The sequence below is a fragment of the Triturus cristatus genome, chromosome 10, assembly GCF_964204655.1.
Source record: "Triturus cristatus chromosome 10, aTriCri1.1, whole genome shotgun sequence".
In the NCBI taxonomy this organism is placed as follows: Eukaryota; Metazoa; Chordata; class Amphibia; order Caudata; family Salamandridae; genus Triturus; species Triturus cristatus.
In genome coordinates this window covers 478,098,497-478,123,270 of record NC_140593.1, presented here as the reverse complement: position 1 = coordinate 478,123,270, position 24,774 = coordinate 478,098,497, and the positions used below count along the sequence as shown (strand labels likewise).

At 47.3% G+C, this 24,774-nt stretch overlaps 1 protein-coding gene across 1 annotated transcript in view; it reads right to left on the bottom strand.

Annotated features, from left to right (window-relative positions):
* Positions 1-24,774, bottom strand: part of PITRM1 (pitrilysin metallopeptidase 1) — a 369,052-nt gene that overhangs the window by 14,000 nt on the left and 330,278 nt on the right. Inside the window, exon 26 of the mRNA XM_085631897.1 lies at positions 1,199-1,301. Within this exon, the coding sequence (XP_085488023.1) occupies positions 1,199-1,301 (103 nt within the window). The remainder of the gene's footprint in view (positions 1-1,198; positions 1,302-24,774) is intronic.

Here is a 24,774-nt window from a genome sequence, read left to right as displayed (position 1 = left end):
ATTGTAGGTATCCTCATTTGGTTTCACTTCTGAAAAAGTGAAGAAAAGACACCACATGTTTATCACCCAATTCCTATTTGTGCACTACAGGATAGAGAAATTCCACTGATGTAATGACAGCATGAGAATTATGAACATTCCAAGGCAGGACAGACAAGCTTTACTTAAAGCATTTTTTCATGTGTTCATCAGTATTCTATTTCTAGGGCTTTATCTTGAAATTGAGACTAATCAGTGGACAAAGTAAAACAAATTCCAAAGCCTTTATTATTTCAAATTTAGTTACTAAACTAATTAAAATCATTAGGAAAATAAGTTTACTACATTTTTCAGCCACTCGTGTTCCTTTAATTTAGCAGGTTTACGATTTGCAAAAATGTGTTTTTTCAAAATATTTTTTTTTTCAAAACATGAAATTTGAACACATTCAAATGTAAGATCCTGATCCTCCACCTCCTCCTCTTCATGATCATCATACTCCACCTCATGAACCTTCTGATCACCCACCTCCTCATCTTCCTCCACTTGATCTAGATCCTCCTCGGCCTGATAATCATCCTCATCACCCCACTTCCTGATATATATATATATATCCCATTCTCCTGATAATCCTCATAATATCATTCTCTTGCTTGGCATTCTCCACCCAACCCTAATCTGCACTATTTTTCCTCCTGAGTCTTCACTGTGTCACCACAGCCAAATGCATGCCTTTCCTGTCCAGCCCCTACATTCCTGCCCATCCTACCAGACACCCAAGATAGGCTTCCCATTATGCAGTACCGATGCTTTCACCAGGGAAGTAATATGAGCATTTTGGGGCTCACTCTTTCTATTCTCAGTGGCCTTTACTCATTTCCTCCCCCATTCACAGCACTTTGATTTTTCTTCAGGCTGCATTAAGTGCTTTACATTTGACTAATATAGCATTCAATCAATTCCTAGAAATAATTTATGAATTTAGCTAAAAGCTTTTCACCCTCGCCTTTTTTCCCCAAATAGGCCTGGCCATTTCTTTCAGCAGCAGGCATATATTCGACATTCCCAAGTTTTCTGGAACACCATAATTACAGGTAACTACATTATCGTAGGTAATTAGACAAAATTAACACAAAGGCCTATATGAATTAATTTGATAAATACTTTACAGTATTAAGAGAAGGCGGCTAAAAAGATTATTTAGCACAAAATAACTCACTTATTAGCGACTTTAGCCACAGACTCATGGCTCACTTGAAAAACCTGTTCCCGGTGCTTCTGTCTCATTTCATCAGATATTCCATACAAAAACTGGTTGACACCTAAAAGTGAAGGCACAAGCTGAGTACTAGCAGGAATAAAGGCCACACAATTTGAACCATACATTCTATCAACTGCCAGTTGTAGCAAAACCATATTTAATGTAAGCAGTTAATATAATCTGCAGTTTCAAAGTTGTAATACCTCATACACATTTTCCATGACTTATACTTTATTATATTCGGACATTTGTTTTATTTCCATTCTAGAGCTAACAATTATTTTAAATTCTCCGAGCTCACCATAAATCATGTTCTGGGCCATCACCTTATCTGACAAAGGTATGCATAACAATAAAACACCATCAGGAATAAGAATGAAAAAACATTCAAAGTGAATGACTATTCTATCAACTGAGTCTGAAACATGAGAATGAGAACTATTCACAATATATGCAGATACAACTGATTGCCAAGTGATCTAGAAAATACTAAATATTTTTGGGAGTCTCTGCACCGAGGAAGGTCGCAGTGGCACGACCAGCGTCAGTCTGGATCCATTACCAGATCCATGGGGGTCATCAGCGCTGGAGCCACAGGTGCAGAACCCGTTGGAGCCCCTCTGAGCCTCAGTGGCCCAAAGAAGCACGCTGCCCAAATATGAGGTATATGGCATGATAAAATACTTTGAGCTGGGCGAGAGTCACTGCAGCTCCCAAGAAGGCGGGGAAGCGTGGAGCCAACCCAGGTTCAGCGTAACAAGGCCTAGAGCACCGAGACTCCTCAATCAAGTCGGCTGATCGATGGGAAGAAGTCAAAGCATGCTTTGACTTAGTTTTTTGTGCTTCTTACCTGACCGACTTGAGGACTTCGAGTGGGAGGACGAAGACTTAGGGTTCCCAGAGCACTGCCCAGACATTTCTCTTGACAAGGGCTGTGAATTTGACCCCCGGGGCGAACAACGCCGCGCCGGGCCACAAGCGGCTTTAGCGACTGCTCCTTCAAAGCTTTCAGAGCCATGACCCGGCAGTCGGAGCATGACTGAATCGTGGTCCTGCTCCAGGCACTAAAGACACAAAGAGTGGATCCGTCACCGATATGGCATTGTGACGGGCGCTACACGGTTTGAATCCAGAATTCTTCTTGGATATGTCAGGAAAACCTACAAACCAAAAAATGTTCAACAAAAAGTTGAAAAAAGCCTGTCAAATAGTGACAGAGGGTAGCTCTCTTCACGGATCTGTGCTGGCTGACGGGGGGGCTGACTTCACCAAGCCGAAGTGGTGCCTATGTAGGTGATGCGACCGTCACAATGGTGGAGATGACCCGACGTCACGCAGGGACGACTGATGCCACCTACTGGCATGCAAGGGTATTGTTTGAAGAAAAATCTTTCGGATCCAGTCTGTCACCTGGGAAATTCAAAGGTAAGGAATCTGCGGCTAGATGTCTATATCAGATGGGCAAGATTAAGAAGGTTTGAAGGGTGCAGCTGGTGGGGGGAGGTGGGGGGGAAGGGGTGGTGGCTGCACCAGACCGCTGTCTACCCGACACACGAGGCAGGTAGGAACCGCACCCTCGTCCACGCAAAGGCTGGGAAGCTTGCGCGGCGGCTGGGATAGGGTTGGTACAATTGAAAACCCCTTTCCAAACTGCAAAAGGCAGACTGGGCATGACGTGGGGCAGCTCAGAGGCCCAAGGACTTGGACGTAGCCCGCAAGTCCTTAAATCGCTCCAGCACAGTCTGCCTTGTCTCCGAACAGACTAGGGCCATCGAAGGGCATGTCCATAGGGGAAGCTTGGACATCTTAAGAGAAGCCAGTCGTTCTCAGCCAGGCGTTGCGCCTCAGGGTCACCGTCAAGGAAACTGCTCTGCCCGCCACAACGGATCATGAACTTTGCTGCATCTCTCCAGTCTGTAACAGCCTTGGTGAGGATGGCCAGTGCCTCCTCCAAGACCTGCGGAAGCACTTAGGCAACTTCATCCCGCAGCATGTGGGAATAGTGGCCCAATTGGCATGCAGTATTTACAGACCACAACACCAGGCTGGCAGACAAAAATATTTTCTTCCACGAGGACTCCAGCCTCTTGAATTCCCGATCTGCGGGTGCACTAGGTAATGCGTCATGGGATGTGGAAGCTTAGACCACCAAGCTCTCCAGGGTAAATTGTTGGGTGAGGAACTTTAGGTCCCCAGGAGCGGAGCAGTGGAGACAGGCAATTGTCCGATTCACAGGTACCCTTGTGCTGGGTTTGGACCAGTACCCAGAAGGACTTCGGTGAGGGCCTCATTGAATTGGAATAGAGGTTCTAAAGAGAAGGCTTCTGGTTGCAGCACATCAGTCAAGAGATTAGTCTTGACAGCCACTGAGGGCAGCTGAAGGTCAAGGACCTCAGCCGATCTCCGCACCACCATAGTATAAGGAGCTCCCTCCTTTGTAGCCATGGTAGGGGGGAGAAAGCATGCCCGAATCTAGAAAGGTATCCAGTCCTCTGGTTCACCCGGTTCCTCAGACCAGCCCATTTGTGGCTCTCATGCCTGGTATACTAGAGGGTCCAGACACGCCTCCCTCTCCTCCCGAGGCCCATCCCGTAGGGATAGGGATCAGGATCAGGATCAGATGTAGGATTCAAAGGTTCTGCTGGCGTTGGCCAATGTGGTAATGGGTCCGCGTCGGATTTGAGGATGATAATGGGGCTGGCGCTGGCAGTGGGACCGGTGTTGGGGGAAGGTAGAAGTGGTACTACGGGCACTGATCTGGATCCATTATCAGATCCCTGGAGGTCTAACGGAGCCAAAGCCAGAGCCGCTGGTGTGGAACCAAATGGGACCCCATCTGCCAACCACACAGGGCACAAAGGGTCCTCGACAGGGTGAATCCACCCAAATATGAGACGCAGAGCTGGGTCACTCTGGCTCCCCGATATTCGGGGAGGCGGAGAGCCAACCCAGGTACAGACTCAGAAAAACCAGTCCTTGGATGCCTATGCTATTTTGTTGCATCTGACGAGAAGTCGAAGTGCGCTATGACTTCTTACTCTTCTTCTTGTGCCTCTTACCTGAATGTACCACCGACATAGAATCAGACGAAGAGTACTTCGGACCCAGTGAATGATCCTGGGACATTCCTCTAGACTAGTACCTCGATTTCCGCAGAGTCGCGCACCAGGCTGCTATCAGCTTCAGGGACCACTCCCTCAAAGCCTTCAGCGCCATGGACTGGCAATTGGAGCACAGCTCTGTGTCATGGTCACTCAAGGCATGACAGAAACAAAAGTGAGGATCTGTCACTGACATCGCCCGGTGACAGGCTCTGCAGGGCTTAAAACCTGACCTACGTAATGACATACCAGGAGGAAACCTCAAAAATCAGTCGACAAAAAGTCACAATATACCTGTCAAAAAATGAGAGGTGTAGCTCTTCTCCAGATCAGCGCTGGCTGGAGCGGAAAAAAAAATAACTGACGTCAGTGCGCCTGAGTGGTGCCATATAGGTACTGCAATGTCACTGGTCGCGGATGACACCGGCGACTGACGGGTAGTCAATAGACGTCACCTACTGGCCTGCAGGGGTACTGCTCGAAAAGGCTTCTGGATCCAGTCTGATGCCTGAGAAATTCAAAGGTAAGGAATCTGCAGCTAGAAGTCTCTATCTGATAGAACCGGTATGAAGTGGCTCAAAGGGAGCACTGATGAGGAAAGTGAGGACAAAGTTAGGGTTCGATTGGGCCATAACTAAGGGAACCAAAAGAAATTAATATTGTAAAAATTGTAGGCCTTTGAGGGACCTATTACAATAGGGTACTTGAAGAGGGAAGGCTGATCTGGCAGCCGCAGGCAAGCATCAATGGCTTATAGATAACCCTTTAACGTGCCCACTGCAGAGCTCTTCTGGGATTGGGTAAGGATAAATAAAAACTTGGGAAAGGGAGACAAGATAAAAGGGTCAACCTGTCTGGTTGCACACCATGCCACAAACTTGCTCAAACAGTAGGAGCATACCGTCTTGGTGGAGGGACGCCGAGCTGCTGAAATAACATTACACACTTGGGGTGGAAGGTCAAAAGCTATCAACTGTCGCCGTTCTATGCCCACACATGAAGGCGTAGCGTCGGCAGGTTCAGGTTGAGAACCCTCTCCTGTTGCTGAGACAGAAGATCCTCCGGCAGAGGCAGCCTAATCGGGGGACCGACGGTCAAGCTCAACAGCTAGGGATGCCAGACTCTCCAAGCCCTGTCTGGGGACACAAGGATGACTTGGGCCCTGCCATTCCTGATATTCTTGAGAACTCTGGGCAGGAGTGGTATGGGTGGAAAGGCATACAGTAGGCTTGAGCTCCCCTCTAAATGAAAAGCGTCGTGGAAACTCCAACACGCAGAACTGCTGACATTGAGAGTTCTCAACAGTGGGGAACAGAACTAAAAAAACATTTTTTTTTAAAAAGGCTCGCTCCACTCTTGAAAGATCTTGCACCACATCCAGATGGAAAAGCCATTCACGATCCACCAGGCATCTTCAGCTGAGTTTGTCCGCTCTTCCGTTCAGAGATCCAACCAGGTGTTGAATCATCAGGGAAATGCCTGGACGTTCCAGCCATGTCCGGAGGCGCAGGGCCCCTTGACAAAGGGTCTATGACCCAACCTGCCCTGTTTGTTGCAGTACCACATGGCGCTGGTGTTTAAGTGAACACCTGCACAAGCCTTCCCTTGATGGAGGGTAGAAAGGTTTGTAATGCCAGTCGGATTGCTCAGAGCTGCAATAGGTTGATGTGGAGTCTGGATTCCACTGGAAACCAGAGGCCTCTGATCTCCACCTCTCCTAGACTGCCGCCCCATCCCAGGAGTGATGCATCTGTAACTACTGTCAGATCTGGCTGGGAAAGCGAGAGGGATCTGCCACTGACTCAATCGCGGTTCCTCAGCCACCACTGCAGATGTTGACCATGTTGGAGAGATTCCCTTGATGCCATGCACATCGGAACTTTAGGTCCCACTGCAAAGCCTACATATGTCAGCAGTCATGTGTGACAAGCAAGGTACAGGAGGACATGAGGCCCAGCAGCCTCAGAGTCAGTTTCACCAAAATCCAGAATAGAGGCTGAAACATCCGTATCATAGCCTGAATATTCTGGCCTCACCATTCGAAGGAAAAGCCTGAAACTGCACTGTGTCCAGAAAAGCTCTGATCAAAGGGAGTCTGTGAGAAATCAGGTGTGATTTCGGCAAGTTTATAGTGAAACTCCGTGATTGCAGGAGGTCTGCCGCAGTCTGGAGGTGGGAGATGACTGCATAGGGTGAGCCAATTTTAACAGCCAGCTGTCAAGATAGGGGGAAGAATGAAGCCCCTGATCTCTGAAGATGAGTGGCAACCACCGCCATCACCATGACCATGATGAACACCTGGGGCCCTGGTTAGGCCAAAGGGAAGCATGGTGAACTGAAATTGTAAACGCCCTACTGTGAACCACAGGTAACATCTGTGGGCAGGCAGGACATGAATGTGGAAGTATGTGTCCAAGTTAAATGCTAGGACTTGGGCAAGAGTGAGCATTTTGAATTTCTCCTCATTCAGGAATAACTTGAGTGCGCAAGTCTAAGGTAGGACAAAGGCGTCCATCCTTTTTGGGTCCCAGAAAGTAGCTGGAATAGCACTCACAACCTATATCTGATGCTGGCACCCTCTATCCATGGACAAGAGAGCAGCCACTTTCTGATAAAGTAAGGAGATATGGTACTCAGTCAGCCTGTCGCAAGTGGGTGGCATGGGTGGAGAGGTAGTCTCTAAGGAGAGGGAGTAGCCTTTTCCGACAGTCTGGAGACCCCAGTGGTTGGATGTTATCGACCTACAGTGGTACAGGTGATGGCGTATCGAGTCTCTCACAGGATGCCCAAGATGTTCGAGGACAAACTACAGAGGCTTGGAGACTACGGCTGCCTGAGTGGGTGGTAGACTGGCCCAACTTCTGGCTACTTAACCCACAAGGCATGTGGGTACCACATTCTCTGCCACATTGTAGCTCTTCTGTTTCGTTGAAGCATTCCAGCACCGAGTCCGCCTGGTCCTCGAAGAGATGGGAGCCATCAAAGGGCATGTCCATGAGCGAAGCATGGACATCCCTCGAAAAGCAGTGGTTCTTAACCAGGTGTGATGCCTAAGTGACACCCATAATGAAACCGCTCTGCCTCGTGCGTCTGTCGTGTCCAGCCCACAGCGAATGGCAAACTTAGCTGCATCTATCCCGTCAGCAATAGCTTGGGAGAGTATGGTTCGGGCCTCCTCCATAGGCAGCACTTGTGGAACAGAGTACCAGAGTGGCAGTATTGGCCCAAATGGCATGCGGTGTTCACCGGCCGCAATGCCAGGGTGGCCGAAGAAAACACCTTCTTGCCCAAGGTATCCAGCCTTTTGGATTTCCTGTCCGATGGAGTGGTAGGGGCCGTTTGTCTCGAAAGCCAGAGAGAGCAGCTGAAGGTCTGGGACCCTCGCCGCCATAGCAAATGAGGCTCCCCCTCAATAGCCACGGTAGGAGGAGAGACCAAGCCAGTATCTGGGGAGGTGTCCAGTCCACTGGTATCCGCCAGATCCTCACACCAAATGTCCTCATTGGGGTCTAGGAGCTGGCATTCATAAGGGTCTAGTGGCCCCTCCTAATCGTCACCAACCCATAGGAATAGGGATCAGACTCTGCCCTGGATGGAATGGCTCCATCCTGCGCCATGAACAGGGATACAGGGATAAGAATAGGGGTGACACCGGTAGAGGACTTCAACGGACAGGGTGAAGTGGAGAACCTCTTCGACTTCTTGCTTTTTTTCTTGTGGGATTTTCCCGAATTGGACAACTGCTATGAAGATCGATGGTTCCATGACCCAACTGGGGATCTTCCTCTCAACCGTGATTGAGACAGATGCGACGACGCACATCGAGCGGCAAGGAACTTGAGGGTTCACTCCCTCAAGGCCTTGGGGTTGCATGGTGAGACAACAGACGCAAGTCTCGGCATCGTGGTCGCACTCCAGACACCAAAGGCAGATGAGATGTGGGTCTGTCACAGACATCTGCCGGTGACAGGCGCCACAGGGCTTAAAACCAGCTTTCCCCGTAGACATCACTGCCAAATCAGGAGACAATGTCTCAAAAATGCTTTGACAAAAGGTTGAAAAAAGGTCAGTCAAAACGTGACTAGGGGGTAGCTCTTCTCCAGATCTGCGCTAACTGGTGTGAAAAGAAATTACATCAGAATGCTGGGGTGGTGCCCATAAAGAAACCATACAGAGCCGAATGACGCTATCTACCGGCGCAAAGGGGTACTGCTCATTAAGAAATTTCCGGATCCAGTCTGACGCCTGGGGTATCTACAGCTTGAAGACGATCAGATTCAGGCTGTAGAATGACTGGCTGCACTGCAATGATTTTGTAGTGCAGCATTAGTAGAGATTGGGCTGAAGTCTGTTCGGGATCAAGCGTCGGAATCAGATCCTCTTCTGGCGCTGGCAACGTCGGTACTGGCATCGAGATGTGGCAGCCTGGAGCAAGTCCAGGTGCTGGAGTAGGCGTTTATCAGTGCTCAATTTGTAAAAAAGTAAGTGAATGGGCACAACATTTTACTCAGAATCTCACGGGCAGCACTATCAAAGTTTTTTGTGCCAAATATAAAGCCTGTGTAGTCTTGACTCAGCCCCATCCTTCCCTAATCCACCACTAGACATCCCCTGCCTATCACTCTTGTAGGTTATTTTTCATACCTTACTTCTCCCTTCATGACTGTTTTTGCGCCATGGTCCCGGTCCTTCTTTCCAGTTGACTGAAAATAAGTGACCGTACCCAACCAGGAGTGCAGGTGGACCCAAACAAACAACCGGCTGTATTTAAGCATGGGTGTCTACCAGAGTCCATACTGGATCCAGAATGGGCTCTAAGGGGTCAGTCGGCACCAGAAATGGCCTGCCATCGTAAACCAGACTTGAGGTCCCAGCGGATCCTTGGGGTCCGATGGTGTGGCACAGGGAGCTGGAATAGAGCTGAAGATCAACAGCATGGCCCCTCTGAAGGCTTTGATTGCTGTTGCCTCGCCCAACATCTGTTTTCTGCAATCCCAGCATGGCTTGATTTATTTTACATACATTCACAAAATACAAATTTACGACAAAAAACAAAGGTTATCATAATGTTATAGTACATTGTAATGAAAATAATTTTATAAAAAAATCTTCGAAATTAAATGAAAAAGACAAAGTTTAGAGTTTAGAAATTCACCAGTTATATTTGGCAGCACAAACTATAACTTGTGCCCCGCCATGCACTGCTTAGAACCTCACTTATGACATAACTCATGAAATTTTCTATGACATAATTTAGGACATCAATGATGAATTCTCAAATTACATCATTGATGACATTGTCCAATAAGTGTGTAAATTTGTTTTATAGTTTACATAGTGCCGAGTAACCACCATATTAATTCTACGTAGTTTTGTACAGCGTGGGTGCAGCTAATGGGTGTAAGTGTTTACAAAACACATGTGGTCCTAATGAACTATAGCTGTGCAGAGGTCTTGAACATGTTATATATGTTTGCATTCAAGAGTAACTGTGTGTGTAAGTGACAGTTAACTTGTATTCATTATGCTCCATACAACTTCGTGATTCTGCAGAAAAAGTTTTCAACAGGAGAAAGATTCTACATAGTAGATGCTAACTTTTGCAAGCAGTCTCGAGTTATTCTAGGGAATTGTGTCAGCCTGATATGTATACTTAACATGAAAGTATGTGCGCACCAGGGGCTAAGCTATGTACCAATGCTTGTTTTGCTTCAGAAGAACGGCCATCTGTAATGTTTTAACCACAGTATGAAGGGTGCAGGTAGAATGATCTTTAGCACTTTCAGATCTTGGTTATTTTGAGCAACTAGTGTTTTTTTGACAATTGTTGCATCTTCTGAATACTCTGGTGCATTTCTCATTAGAGTGGCACAGTTTGTAAACAATGTGATATAGAATAAACTCTCTCCCTAGAGTAAACACGGTTTACAGTACTCAGTTTTCTACTGATATCAACTTCATGTCTTAATGTAGGTTCAGGGGTTTGCTAAAGATAACATCTGTCCGTAGTAGGGGAATTGTTTTGGAATTGGCATTCACTCTTTTGACTTTCTCTGAACAGTTGTATATAGTTTGTAAACTGTACTCAATTAGCATTTGCCATATATATGTGGTGGATTGTCAATGTGAACTATGCTACCTGTAAAGCTATAGCAATTTATACAGCAACGTGTTTGAAAACAAAGCTTCGAGGATGATATCAATAATGTCATAGAACGAGTCATGAGTGAAATATGTGTGGTCATAAGCTGTGCATGGCAGGGGCGCAAGATATAGTTAGTGTTACTTACTATAACTGCTGAACCTCTATGTTTTTGTTTTCATTTAAATCATTAACAGTGTCATTGAGAAATTCAGCTATGACATTACTTTAACCTTTATTTTTTTCCCAATAAATGTAGAATATATATATATACACATATATATTCAAAACGCTGCTTTTCGGAAGTCACGAAAAGAAATCCAGGACACCCAGGAATGCTATAATCCAAATTTTAATCCAGGCAAGGTCTCAGCCTAAACTATATATATCTCCACAATCACAGGAAACCCATTTGAAGTAGAGCCACACGAAGGAAAATTTGCGCTCGCATTTATTGGTAGACAGCCTGCCAGCGGGAACCATCAGGGGACAGCAAAGTTCAATACTTCTACGCCAGATGCGTTTCAGGGGTAAACCTTTCTTCAGTGGCGTAGGTTGCTGAATGACTGGAAGTGCAGCTGAGAGCACGACTTTAATTTCCATCACCTGCCCCGGTGGGCGTGCCCTTCCTCACGGCCTTGTGGGTGATGTAGTGCTCTCGTGTCTGGCGTAGAAGTATTGAACTTTGCTGTCCCTTGATGGTTCCTGCTGGCAGGCTGTCTACCAATAAATGCGAGCGCAAAGTTTCCTTCGTGTGGCTCTACTTCAAATGGGTTTCCTGTGATTGTGGATTTAAAGGCGGCCCTTACCCGGTCGCGAAGAGGAGCCCACCGCTGCGTGCGGGTCTTTGGCAGTACCACGCTGGCGCTGCCACAGTTCGAACGAAGGTGAGCTGGAGCCCTTACAGGGAGGGAGCTGGTTCGAAGCTCCGGTTGGCAGCCACAAAGCGGGGCAGGTCCTGCCTTGGACATGTGTCAAACAAGTTGCAATTGGACTGTGACAATGCACCCACTTGGGATAATCACGAGAGCACTACATCACCCATAAGGCCGTGAGGAAGGGCACGCCCACCGGGGCAGGTGATGGAAATTAAAGTCGTGCTCTCAGCTGCACTTCCAGTCATTCAGCAACAAACGCCACTGAAGAAAGGTTTACCCCTGAAACGCGTCTGGCGTAGAAGTATTGAACTTTGCTGTCCCTTGATGGTTCCTGCTGGCAGGCTGTCTACCAATAAATGCGAGCGCAAATTTTCCTTCGTGTGGCTCTACTTCAAATGGGTTTCCTGTGATTGTGGAGATAAATATATATATATATATATATATATATATATATATATATATTTGTTTATATATGCGTGTGTTCATTGAAAAAAACAAAGGTTACAGGGACGTTTTAGTTATGCTCAGATTTTACACTCACAAAACCATAGAAATTCAGCAGGTATAGTTACCTGAGCTAACTATAACTTATACCCCCGCAATGCACTGCTTATGATCTCACATTACATCACTCATGACATGGTCAGTGACATCACGGATTACATCTTTGATTACATCATCCAGTGAGTTCGTATCATTAAAGTTTGAGATTTAAAGATATATACTTACATACAGCAAAAGTTAAATTACTATTCTTTCTGTACTGCTAATGAATGATGCTATTTGTAACATGTCATCTGATTTATAATCTTGTTTTTAAAGCGAGTGTACTATTCATCAGTGAACCAGCCTGTACACAGACATGTCCCTGTTTGTGCATAGTAGTGCTTTGTGATAGTCTAAACTGTTCATTGAGACTTTACTCTACAGTGATAGTTGAGTATAGTTCTGTTTTATGACATACTGACAAGTTTCCTTAGACCTCTGTCCTTTGTGATGAATGACTGCATAATATACTGCAATACGTTTCACTAAGACTTTTCTCTAGGGTGATGGCTCAGTGCAGTAGACATTTACAACAGACAGACCTCTCTGCTCACGCCTTCCTCCAGGATGAAAAATAATTTCACAAGTGGTTTGTGACACAGTGGCCTGTTAGCTAAGACCGCTCTACTGGTTGTATGTTGTAGTGGTTTGTGTAAATCTGATATTTGCACTCAAACTTATTTCCAGGTTCACAAATGTTGTTGTGGTTTCCAACCGACTCGCCTATATGGTTAGACGTTATTAGTGTTGAGAGCAGTGGTTCAGAAGAGAGAACTATGCACAGAGAAGGTCTCTTCCTTAGAAGTGAATGTAGCAGTTGATAAGGTTACAGGGAGCTCTGTGCTGTACGTCTCTCACCTGTGTCTTTTTTTTAACCCCTTCAGTGCCCATGACGAGATAGTCTCGTCATGGAGCGCGGTTGCGCTGTGCCCATGATGAGTCTATCTCGTCATGAACCCCGCCCGCTAATGCAACGGCCGGCACAGGGCGGGGAAAGGGCGGGGCACTGAAGAGGTTAAAGAGTTTCAATTTTATTTAATCAAGTATGTTTAAGTTTACTTTGCTGGATGAGGTCATGAATCAGTAATGTCACTGACCATATCTATCCATCTATGTTTCTATCATCTATCTTTCTATCCATCTACGTTTCTATCCATCTGTCTAGCTATCAATCTGTCTAGCGAACTATGTTTCTATCCATCTGTCTATCTAGATAGGTTTCTATCCATCTGCCTATGTTTCTATCCATCCGTCTATCCATGTATACACACACAAAAAATATAAATAATTCAATAACAAAAATATATTAATTTAGATGATAAATTAAATATTGCAAATTGAAATCCCCCCAAAACACATTTACTAAAGTTACTATAAAGACTAGGGAAAGCCTTGGACTTAGGATGGATTAAATTTACTATCCCCACTCCAGTGTATGCAACAGTAGGAAAAGCATTGGACTTTTGAGGAGTATGATTTACTATTCCCACTTCATTCAGTGGGACAGTAGGAAAAGCGTTGGACATCCAAGGGGTAAGATTTACTATACCCACTGCAGTCTATATACCATCAGCGAAAGTCCTTCACTTTAAACATTATATATAATTAAATAACCCTACTAATTTATAAAAAAAACAAAAAACTCTTTATAAACAATATTAATCTACATAAAAAGACCTATGAAAAATAAACAATTTACATAAAGAATTAAATAATTACAAATATATTTTTTTATTACTTAACTTCCCAATCTAGACCACTGCAAACCTAGCAGCCCACATTTAAAATATAACTAAAATAGATAATTACACTATTTACATAATTAATCTATTAAAATATTATTATGAATTATATTTGATTAATCAATTCCGACTCTATACCCCTACAAACCTAGCAACCAGCAACTAAAATAAACCTTAAAGTAACCAACGACAATGTTCAAAACAATTATCAATCACATACTTAAAAATTATTAACTACTTAACTTCCCACCCTATCCCCCTACAAATTCAACATGTTAGGACACTAAATTACTATAATCAATTAAATTTTAAACAATCCAAATGACTTCAAATTATAAACTATAGTTAAAAAAATTCATTATACAAAGAATAATACATATATGAATATATGCACTAAAACACATTAAACGAAGTAAAAAACAATATTTTTAACTATATCATACAAAATGATATTAAAACAATGATATTCCTAACTATATTACTTATCTACAATAAAAAAACGATACTCCTGACAGCGGTATTTCTGCATACCAATATTTTGGTATCACAACATTCTTTCACCAATATTTCTGTCTCTCGATGTTCCAAACTCAGTATTTTGGGGGGGGGGGGGGGGCGTGGCCAACAACACGGCTGAGTAGCCTTATTGCAGAGAGCACTGGCTAGCGGACAATAATCCGACTGGTAGCCTGCCTTTCTAGAAACCATCTAACAGACATACCGGACAAGCAGCTTTAACAAGAATCCCTGTGCCCGGAGGCCACTGGAATCCCACTATTCCTGTTCTGCAGGGCTGATGTTGCGCTGAAAAGTTGGCAACCGCCATGTAGTGAGTGGAGGAGGAGTTGTGGCGGCTGAGGCGGGGGTGGTGGGCACCTTCCCTGCACTGGCCCCATCTTACTACTGGAGTGCTGAGAGAGGCAATAAACTTGATCCGGAATGTCCTGCCCCATGCTATGGCCGCCGTCCTGAGTGACCGTGCGGGTGATAGGGGCCGCACCATGGAACTTGAGCCTGAAGAGTGCAGGAAAGAGCCGGTGCGGGGAGGAACCCCAAGGCCGGGTAAGAGAAGAGTGCGGTCGCCTGGGGGCCTGTATGCGGCAGAGGGAACAGTGCTATACTGCTGTGAGCTTCCTGAAATTTTATGTGGGGTTGTCTTCTCCTCTCCCCCTCTCGCCCCAAGATCCTCCTGCAGGCCTGCTCTCAACCCAGGAGTTTCCATGGGCGTGGAGTTCGGTGGGCTGTTCTGAACCCGTGGTGGGATGAGGGAGCCCTGGGACCGGTGGTGAGAACCTGGGCCTGCACTGGGACGAACTGCGGCACTTGAGGTGGAGCCCTCCTCCCCCGGATGGAGTGAGCCCTTTGGGGCCTGGAAGCCGAGACTTCAATGACAACAACTTGCAGGGTGGCAGCTGAGAGACAGGTGGAGCTGCTGCACCGGGAGGGCTGATTGAGACAGGGGCCCACCAATCCCAAATTAGAGAACTGTGTCCCAGCCACACGGGGGCCCTGAAAGGGGAGTGGCAAGCAACAGTGAGCCTATCTGCCTGAACCCAGCCAGAGCGATGCTTTGGATAGAGACTAATCTGATTGTAAGGACTTGGGTGGTGGAAAAACGCTCCTGTCATTGTCCGGACCGGCAGCCACAGCGAGATGCGTGCCACAGGCGCTCTGCCTCTCCTTCAGCGTGATTGCCACAGGGAGTGACCTATCCCAGAGTACTAGAGACATTTTGGGAGTCAATCCCTTTTTTCCTCCCTCCCCCTCTGCTTGGGACACTACACAATTCTCCTCTCCCTTTTCATGCCAGACGGCGCAAGGGACTTAATATACCGTTGGTTACAGATAAAGATCCCAAGTAGGCGCTACAGGGCAAGATGGACTGATTTATGAAGGTAGCCACACCTGGATGAGACCGCCTTCCCTAGTCCCAGCAATGCAACCTTACTGCAAACTATCCAGTCCTCCAAAGAGGTAATTGAAAGCAAAATTGGAGGGGTGCAACCGGAGGCATCCTTCCTGAGTCAAGGCCATTCGTAATGTCTCTGACAGGGTGAAGATCGTGGAGATGAGACTCTCTGAAATGGACGATGTGGTGCAGAACCTCAAGATGAGGGAAGGACCTCCGCAGGTCTAACACAGATGTCTTGTGGCACATAGAAGATGTAGAAAACCGAGCACTGAGAAATAATCTTTGCTATGTTGGATTCTCGGAAGGAGTTGAAGGCACCGCCACAAACAAGTTCTTATCTTCTTGGTTTAAGAACACTTTCCCAACTGAACAGCTTGTTAATTTGTGGTGGAACGGGCTCATAAAGCCCTGAACCGAACCCCCGCCCCCTTCCACACCCCCAGGCGTTTCTCCGACCACTTATTGCAAAGTTTTTAAACTTCCTAGAAAGAGACATGATTCATCATGAGGAACGTCAGTGGGTGATATTTGCCACGAGAACTCCAAGATCATGATATTCCCTGAATACAGCCGAGAAGTCAAGCGTCAGTGACGTTCAACTCAGTGAAAACAAAGCTTCATGCCCTTCAGTTACAATATATGTTACTATTTCCCGATCAACTAAAAGTGTTGTACCAGGGAAAGACCCTCTTATTTCAGTTTTCGGAAGGGGTTGGACATGGCTAGAGGAACGATTTTGATTTCTGCCACGATCCGGGACCGTCAATGAGCAAAAGACGTCGCGACCAACAGATACCATGCCTAAGACCGGCCAACGGCAGCAGCAGAGGTGGGGTCACAGAGCTACATTATTTGGCCGGAGAACACTATACCCGACAAGGGACCGGAGACGAGAAGGAAAATGGTCTCTGGATACAGAAGGAGATGTCCGACAGGCGTCAAATAAATCCAAGGGCCACACATTAAGAGCTTCACTGTCTCGATCCATGGGAGGAGACTCCTCCTCAGGTCTGGAAACCTACACTAACTCAGGCCCTGGACTTAGGGTGACAAGTCCGAGAAGTGGGAACTGAATAGCCGAGGAACAATGCAATAATCTAACGGCAAAGTCATGCCACAACCCCAGAGAGAATGCAAGTGACTTTGGACTAACTGTTTGCGTAATGTGCTCTGTCTTTCCCCTTCTTTCCTTTTCCTTTCCCCCTCTACCCCTCCCCACATTTTTTCTTCTTTCCTCGCTTTATTTCTCCTTCTTTAGTTTCCAATTCATTGGTGATTTGGATTCTACATGAATAGTTGGGGATGCGGAGAGCTAAAAATCCCCCAAATTGGGACTATAGCGTGTTTGCCATGCGAGTTGTGGAAGTGAATACATGTAAGGGGTAGGAGGTGATGAGGGCGGGCTATAGGTTTATGGTTATGATTGTTTTGTGCAAATTGTTATTTGAATTCTCTAATTGGCGAGATGAAGGCAATGAGTAGTATCTCCGGTGGTGAGGGTGGAAGGCAAATACTATCAATCAGATGTAATGCACATTAATGATCAGGATCTCCAACAGCGTTCCATCGTTACCTGAATGTTAATGGGAAGGGCAACAAAATTGAGAGTTAGTCACCATACAGCAGGTGTCTAAAACCAGACGTGGCCCTATTGCAAGAGGCCCATCTCAGGGGAACCCAATGTCATTTCCTGGCCAGGGGAGCATACATTAAGTTGGTTCACATCAGGATCCCAAAGGGTAGCAAATTTGATCCAGAAGCCCCCCTCTTTCATGTACAAAAAATCTTGGTTAGACCAATATGGGACATAAGACGCGGTCCAGGGTATTTGGGGAAGGTTAAGTGTAACCAAAGTTAGCGTATATGCCCTCCCACCGTCCCTCGATCTTCAGCAATACATCTCCTACTCAAAGCCAAATCTTCTCTGCATATCCTACGGGGAGACTTTAATGGAGTGATGACCCGAGACCTGGACAGGTCCGGGGCAACACCCAACCTGGGTAGGACTACAACCCTGGCCTGTTTTGCGAACACTTTGGGGATCACATACTTATGGAGGCGACATCATCCACAAGACAAATTTACTCATATTACTCAGGACTTCATAAAGTCAACTCCAGAACTCATTTTATTTTTACACCAGCAGGGGAGGCTGGTATGATACACCGGGCCGACTATCTAGCATGGGGCCTCTCTGACGACTCTCTGCTCTGAATAACAGGGCAGAAACCTTGGGGTACCACTGGTGCCTGGAGACTAAATGCCTGGGAACTGAGGGACGATACTATCCTACGTGAGATCCATACAGAGTTGGGCCTATATTTTCTGCAAAATAAAGACTCTGTTGAGTCTGTCGTTACATTATGGGAGGCTTATAAGGCAGTGATGATAGAATAAAGAATATTATCGCCTTCAAGAAGGAAACTCGGGTACTGGAAGAATTAAAAAAGCCACTCCTAAAGGCAGAGGCCAGAATCGGCGTCTCACCGAGCCCCCTGATGAGATGACTAATAGAAGCCTTGCGAACTGAATATACTGCGTTGACTACTGACGCGGCATGTAACCACATGCTGCCTGCACAACACCCTCTATATGATGTAAGCGATAAATCTGGGAAATTGCTGGCCTAGTTGAGTCTTTAAGAACTGGAGGCTAGATGGATCATTCAGATACAAGGGGCGGAGGGAGAGCTCTGCAGAATGGAAAAAGGAATAAGAGAAGATTTTGGGAAGTACTATACAAAGATCACCCCTTGGCTAATACCTGCCAAATAGACTAATATCTCAACGGTATCAACCTACTGTCTCTCGCCAGTGACGACCGTGAGGCCTTTTAAGCAGATGTCACCCTAGTTGAAGTTCCAAATGCCACAGGCCGAATAAACCCCAGTAAAACACTGGGGTCTAATGATCTCCAGGCTAAAATTCTTTAAGACGCAAATGGACATACTTGCTCCCTTCTTACTCCAACTGTAGCTAAAGGCACGGACAGATGGCATCCTTCCACCTGACCTGCACAGAGCTACGATTGTGGTCATACATAAGACTGGAAAACCCACAACCGCCTGTAGTTTTTACCGGACGATCTCTTTGATCAACATAGAAACTAAGGTCCTAGCTACTATTCTGGCCACCAGACTTTTGGGAATAATCACTCCGTTGATTCACATCGAACTATCTGACTTCATGTCGAAGCTATTCACCAGAAGGACTTTTTGTTGACTTCATAACTGGATGATGGCGACCCAAACCAGACAGGAAACTCATTTTCCTTTCACTTGACGCAAAAAAGGCTTTCAATGTGATGCAATAACCCTTCATGACCCAGACCCTGAAGAAAAAGTGGGTTCGGACCGCAATTTATGGAATGCGCCAATTTACTCTTTGCAGACCCTATAGCCGTCATAAGAGTTAATGGTATGTGGTCATCGTAATTCCCCATTAGGAGAGTGACGTGTCAGGGCTGTCCTGTCCCCCCCTACTTTTTGCCCTGACCATGGAGCCACTAACGTTGCTGAGCAGTGCACACCCAGACGTCAAGGGCTTCCAGATAGAGGACTCCCCGATCCCAGAAGAAAAGATCTCTCTATATGCAGAAGACATCCTGCTATACCTATCTCAGCTAAAGTACTCGATCCCAGTAGTCCTACAAGCCTTCAAACACTACAGGGCCCACTGAGTAAACAATAAATGGGAAAATGAATATGCTACTTACCAGTATGCATCTGTTCTTGGCATGTAGGGCTGCTGACATTCATATCTGTGCATAGATCGCCGCCTAGTGTTGGGTCCGGATGTTTGCACGTTGTTGTCCTGGAAGAGTCTTCGAAGTATCCTGAGATAGGTGACTCCTCCCCTGGACCACAGTGCGCATGGGCATCCTCTACATCCTCAGATTGTTTTTCGCCATTGTGGCAGTGATGGAGTAGATACAGAAAGTGATGACCATGCTTATAGTAATTCTGAGAGCTGCAGCTGCTACAGGCGCCGGGGAGGAGGGTGGGCGATATGAATGTCAGCAGCCCTACATGCCAAGAACAGATGCATACTGGTAAGTAGCATATTCAGTTTGAGGCATGTGGGCTGCTGAATTCATATCTGTGCATAGAATATATAGCAGTACCCTCTATTAGCGGCGGCCACCAGTGCCAGCTGCAGCGGTCTGAAAAAGAGTTTTGAGAACAGCCTGTCCTACAGCTGCCTGCTGTTTTGATTGCACATCTACACAATAGTGTTTGGTAAATGTATGTGTAGTGGACCAGGTGGCTGCTCTACAGATATCATGCAAGGGAATGTTTCCCAGGAAAGCCATGGAGGCCCCTAACTTACGTGTTGAGTGGGCTCGTGGGGGAATCGTTAATGTGCGTTTAGCTTTTTGATAGCAAATTTGAATACATTTAACGATCCATCTGGCTATACCTGCTTTGGAGATGGCGTTACCTTTGTGGTGTGGGGCAAAGGCAACGAAAAGTTGTTGTGTTTTCCTGAAGACTTTAGTCCTGTCTATATAGTACATGAGGGCTCTCTTTACATCCAGTGTATGGAGTGCTCTTTCTGCGACAGTTTGTGGGTTTTGAAAGAAAACAGGCAGTTCAATAGTTTGATTCATGTGGAATTGCGATATCACCTTGGGCATGAATTTGGGGTTGGTACGTAGTACGACCCTGTTGGCGTGAACCTGTATGAATGGCTCTTGAACGGTTAGTGCCTGGAGTTCACTAACTCTCCTCAAAGAGGTGATCGCTGATAGGAAAGCTACTTTCCAGGTGAGGAATTGAATCTCGCATGAGTGCAGAGGTTCGAAGGGTGGACCCATCAGTCTGGTGAGGACCAATTTGAGGTTCCACATTGGAGCTGTTGGGTGGCTTGGAGGAATTACTCGTTTGAGTCCTTCCAAGAATGCTTTGATGGCAGGCACTCTGAATAAAGAGAGGTGCTGCCTGTTCTGGAGATAGGCTATTATTGCGGTCAAATGGACACGTATTGAGGTGTATGCCAGATTGCATCGGTATAGGTGTAAGAGGTAACAAATTATGTTTTGGATGGATGAGTCTAGCGGGTTAATATCATTGTTAGTGCAATAAATTACGAACCTTTTCCATTTGGCTGCATAGCAAGCTCTGGTAGTGGGTCTTCTAGCCTCCTTAATGATGTCCATACAGTCAGGTGGCAGGTTGAGGTAGCCAAACTCTAGGACTTCAGGAGCCAGATTGCCAGGTTCAGCTGTTGCGGATCTGGGTGCTGAATCTCGCCATGGTTCTGCGTCAAATGCGCGGGTTTGATCCGCAGCCTTTGATGCGGCACCACGGAAAGTTCGAGAAAGGTGGTGTACCATGGTTGGCGTGCCCATGTTGGAGCAACCAGGACGAGTGTTAGTGAGTGTTGCCTGAGTTTGCGTGCCACCAGCGGTATCAATGGTGCTGGGGGAAAAGCGTACGCAAATCTGCCGGACCAGTTTATCCATATCGCATTGCCCTGCGACTGCGGATGTGGGAACCTGGCGGCAAAGCTTTGGCATTTTGCGTTTTCGCTTGTGGCGAATAGGTCTATCTCTGGATGACCCCACTGCTGGAAATACGGTAGGAGTACTGATGGGTGTAACTCCCACTCGTGCATCTGGTGGCTGTGTCTGCTGAGCAGATCCGCCATCTGGTTGTCCTTGCCGGGGAGGTGTTCCGCCATGAGGAACATGTTCCTCTGAATGGCCCACTTCCACATGCTCTGAGCCAGATGAGACAACTGTGGAGAGTGTGTTCCTCCCTGCTTTTGTATGTAGTACATGGCGGTCATGTTGTCCGTCCGGATCAACACGACTTTGTTGCACAAGTGTACTTTGAATGCTTTCATTGCTAGGAAGATTGCCATCAGTTCTAGAAGGTTGATGTGCATCTTCTTTTGTTGTATTGTCCATAGTCCCTGCACTGTGTAATTGAGTACATGAGCTCCCCATCCCTGGAGAGACGCGTCCGCTGTCAGTATTATTTGTGGAACAGGCTCTTGGAACGGTCGGCCCTTGCAAAGGTTTTGTGGATTCCACCAATGCAGAGAGTTGTATGCCCGACCGCTCACCAACACTAGGTCTTTTAGTTGCCCGTGAGCCTGATTCCATTGACGTGCTAAGCACTCCTGAAGCGGGCGCATATGTAGTCTCGCGTGTGGGACTATGAAGATGCAGGAGGCCATCATGCCTATCAACTGCATAAACACTCGCGCAGGAAGGGAGTGTTGGGGTTTGAACTTGGAAATCAGCATTTGCATGCTGTTGATCCTCACTAAATTCGGCTGAGCTGTGGCTGCCAGAGTGTCTATGGTCGCACCTAGGTACTGTTGTACGTGTGCGGGTTGGAGATGTGATTTTGGGTAATTTAGTGAGAACCCCAGACTGTGAAGAAGGTGAATGGTGCGGGACATGTGGCTGGCACATTGCTGGGCTGACTTTGCTTGAACAAGCCAGTCGTCCAGGTAAGGGTAGACGTGAATGTGTTGCCTCCGTAGATGTGCAGCCACAGTAGCTAGGCACTTTGTGAAGACTCTGGGTGCTGTTGTCACGCCGAAGGGAAGAACCTTGAATTGGTAGTGCTGCCCTTGAACAGTGAACCTGAGATATTTTTTGTGCGAGGGGTGAATGGGTATGTGGAAATACGCATCTTTGAGGTCTAGCGTGGCCAGGAAGTCTCCCTGTTTGAGCAGCGGGAGGACTTGTTGTAGGGTGAGCATGTGGAAATGCTCCGAGAGAATGTAGCGGTTGAGGGGTCTCAGGTCTAGTATAGGTCTGAGTGACCCGTCCTTTTTTGGTATTAAGAAGTACAGGGAGTACACCCCCGTGCCTTGCTCATGGACGGGTACGACCTCTATTGCGCCTTTTTCCAGCATACTGAGCACTTCCTGCTGTAATAGCGCTAAGTGCTCTGAGGACATAGGACGGTGTTTTGGTGGTATTGTGGGTGGAGTGGAGGTTAATTCTAGGCAGTAACCGTGTTTGATAATATCTTTGACCCACCTGTCCGTGGTGATGGTGTTCCACGTGGACAGAAACCTTTGTAGCCTTCCCCCGACAGGTGTTATGTGGTCGGGAGGAAGGTAGAGGGCGTCACTGTTTGTTCTTGGGGGAGGACCTGGTATTGCCGTATCCGCGTCCTCTGCCCTTTGTGCTGGAGCCACGATACCCACCCCGGGTGTTTTTATCGTAGGTACTTTGTGTGTTGCCCTTGTTGTAGGTTTGCTGTGACCCCTGTCCTCTGCCTGCTCCTCTATTTCCGGGGCGACGAAAGGAGCCACTCCGAAAGGTCTGCGTTTGGAGAGCCCCCATGGACTTTGCAGTGTCTGTGTCCTTTTTTATTTTTTCTAGGGTGGTGTCAACTGGCCCGAATAAGTAGTCGGGGTTGACCGGCTGATTGAGGATGTTATTTTGAACCTCGGGTTTGAATCCGGAGATTCGTAACCAGGCGTGTCGTCGTAGCATGACGCTGGTGTTTATTGCTCTGGCAGCTGTATCTGCGGCATCCAGTGCACACTTAATGGATGCGTTCGTGAGGAGTTGTCCCTCCCTGATGAGGATCTCTGCTCCTTCTTTGTATTGGTCAGGGAGATGTTGGAGTAGGGTTTCTAATGTGTCATAGTGTGCGCGATCGTAGCGAGCTAGGAGCGCCTGGGTATTGGCAATACGCCATATGTTAGCTGCCTGGGCTGCAACCCGTTTGCCGGAGGTCTCGAGCACCTTGGACTCTTTGTCCGGGGGAGGAGCATCCCCAGTTGTCTGCGAGTGCGCCCGTTTGCGAGCATTTGCGACTACGATGGAATCCAGAGGCAACTGGCCTCTAATGTACGTAGGGTCCCCAGGAGCCGACCTATATTTTTTGTCGATCCTGGGGTTTATTACTCTTGCCCTGGTGGGTTCTTTGAAAATGTCCTTTGCTGGTTTGAGGACACCCTTCAACATGGGTAGAGTTTTGATATGTCTCTGAGGATGCGAAAGTAGTTGCACACCATGATTTGCCGCAGCACGTTCAATTAGGGCGTTGAATGCGGCAGTGTCCTCTGTGGGAGACGTTTTTGTGCCATATAGCTGCGTGTCCTGTGTATCCATAGGTGCACCTGTGTCTACAGGGTCATCCCAAGCCTGGTCAGGGTCCTGTTGGCCTTCAGGGTCCATCTCTCTGGGGTAGGGGACGTCGTCACCCATATAGTCCTCCAAAACGTCGGTTTCGGAGTGTGTCGGAGAGAAGGACTGTGGATCTGGGTAGGAGGTATGGAGACGTTCGTAAAGAACTGGTTCCGAATCCGCTGGCAGCTTTTTCTTTAGCGGGATCCGGTAGGAGTCCAAAGCGTGTTCGGAAGATATTCTCCGCTTGTGGAGCATAATTCTGCCGGTGTCGGCATCGATGATGTGGGACGGTGACGTCTCCGGAAGAGAGCGTTCGGCAGGTGTAATCCTAGTTTGGGTGACACGTGTTCTTATTTCGAACATTTTGGGCGCCGTGGATGGCGGCAGGCCAAAGGTGATATGGTGTGGTGCTGGAGAAGCTTTTTGAGCTGTTTTCGGCTCGGGGCCCGACGTGTCCTGGAGGGCTGCCTTTTCTTTGATGCGTTGCAAGGACGCTGCAACTTGTCGCACCTGGAGCGCCGACGGTTCTTTGGCGCCGAGCGGTTCTGTAGAGGCAGGCGTGGGCTTCTTCGGGGCCACGGGGTCATCGAGTCGAGGAGAGGTAGTAGCCGTCGACGGCGTCGATGATTGGGCCTTAGGTGCTGCTTTCGAAGTGGTGTGCGACGCAGCGGCCATTTTGACCTTCGTGGCCGGAGCCGATTGTTTCGGTGCCGGGTGCCGAGGCGGTTTGGCGGTACCGATGGCCTTTTTCCGTGTGTCGGTGCCGACGTCGGCTGCTGCGAGTTCGGTACCGAAGTCCCGTTTGGTGCGGTCGGCGCAGACGGGTTTTGCTGTCGTCGAAGGTGTAGTGGGCTTCGATCCGACCAGTGTCACTTTCAGTTTCGGTTTCTGTGGAACCGACACGACTTTTGGTTTCGGTTTCGATGAAGGGAAACCAGTCGTTTTGGGTACTAATGGCTGTCGCTGAATGTCCGAGGCCGAAGAACTGCGGGATAGGTCTTGGGTAAGGCCCGAAGGCGATCCCTCGACCGGAGCCATAGATTGACGCACTGGGATATCCTCCGTCTGTACGGGTAGGCCTTGCTCGTCACCGGAGCTACTTTCTTCGGC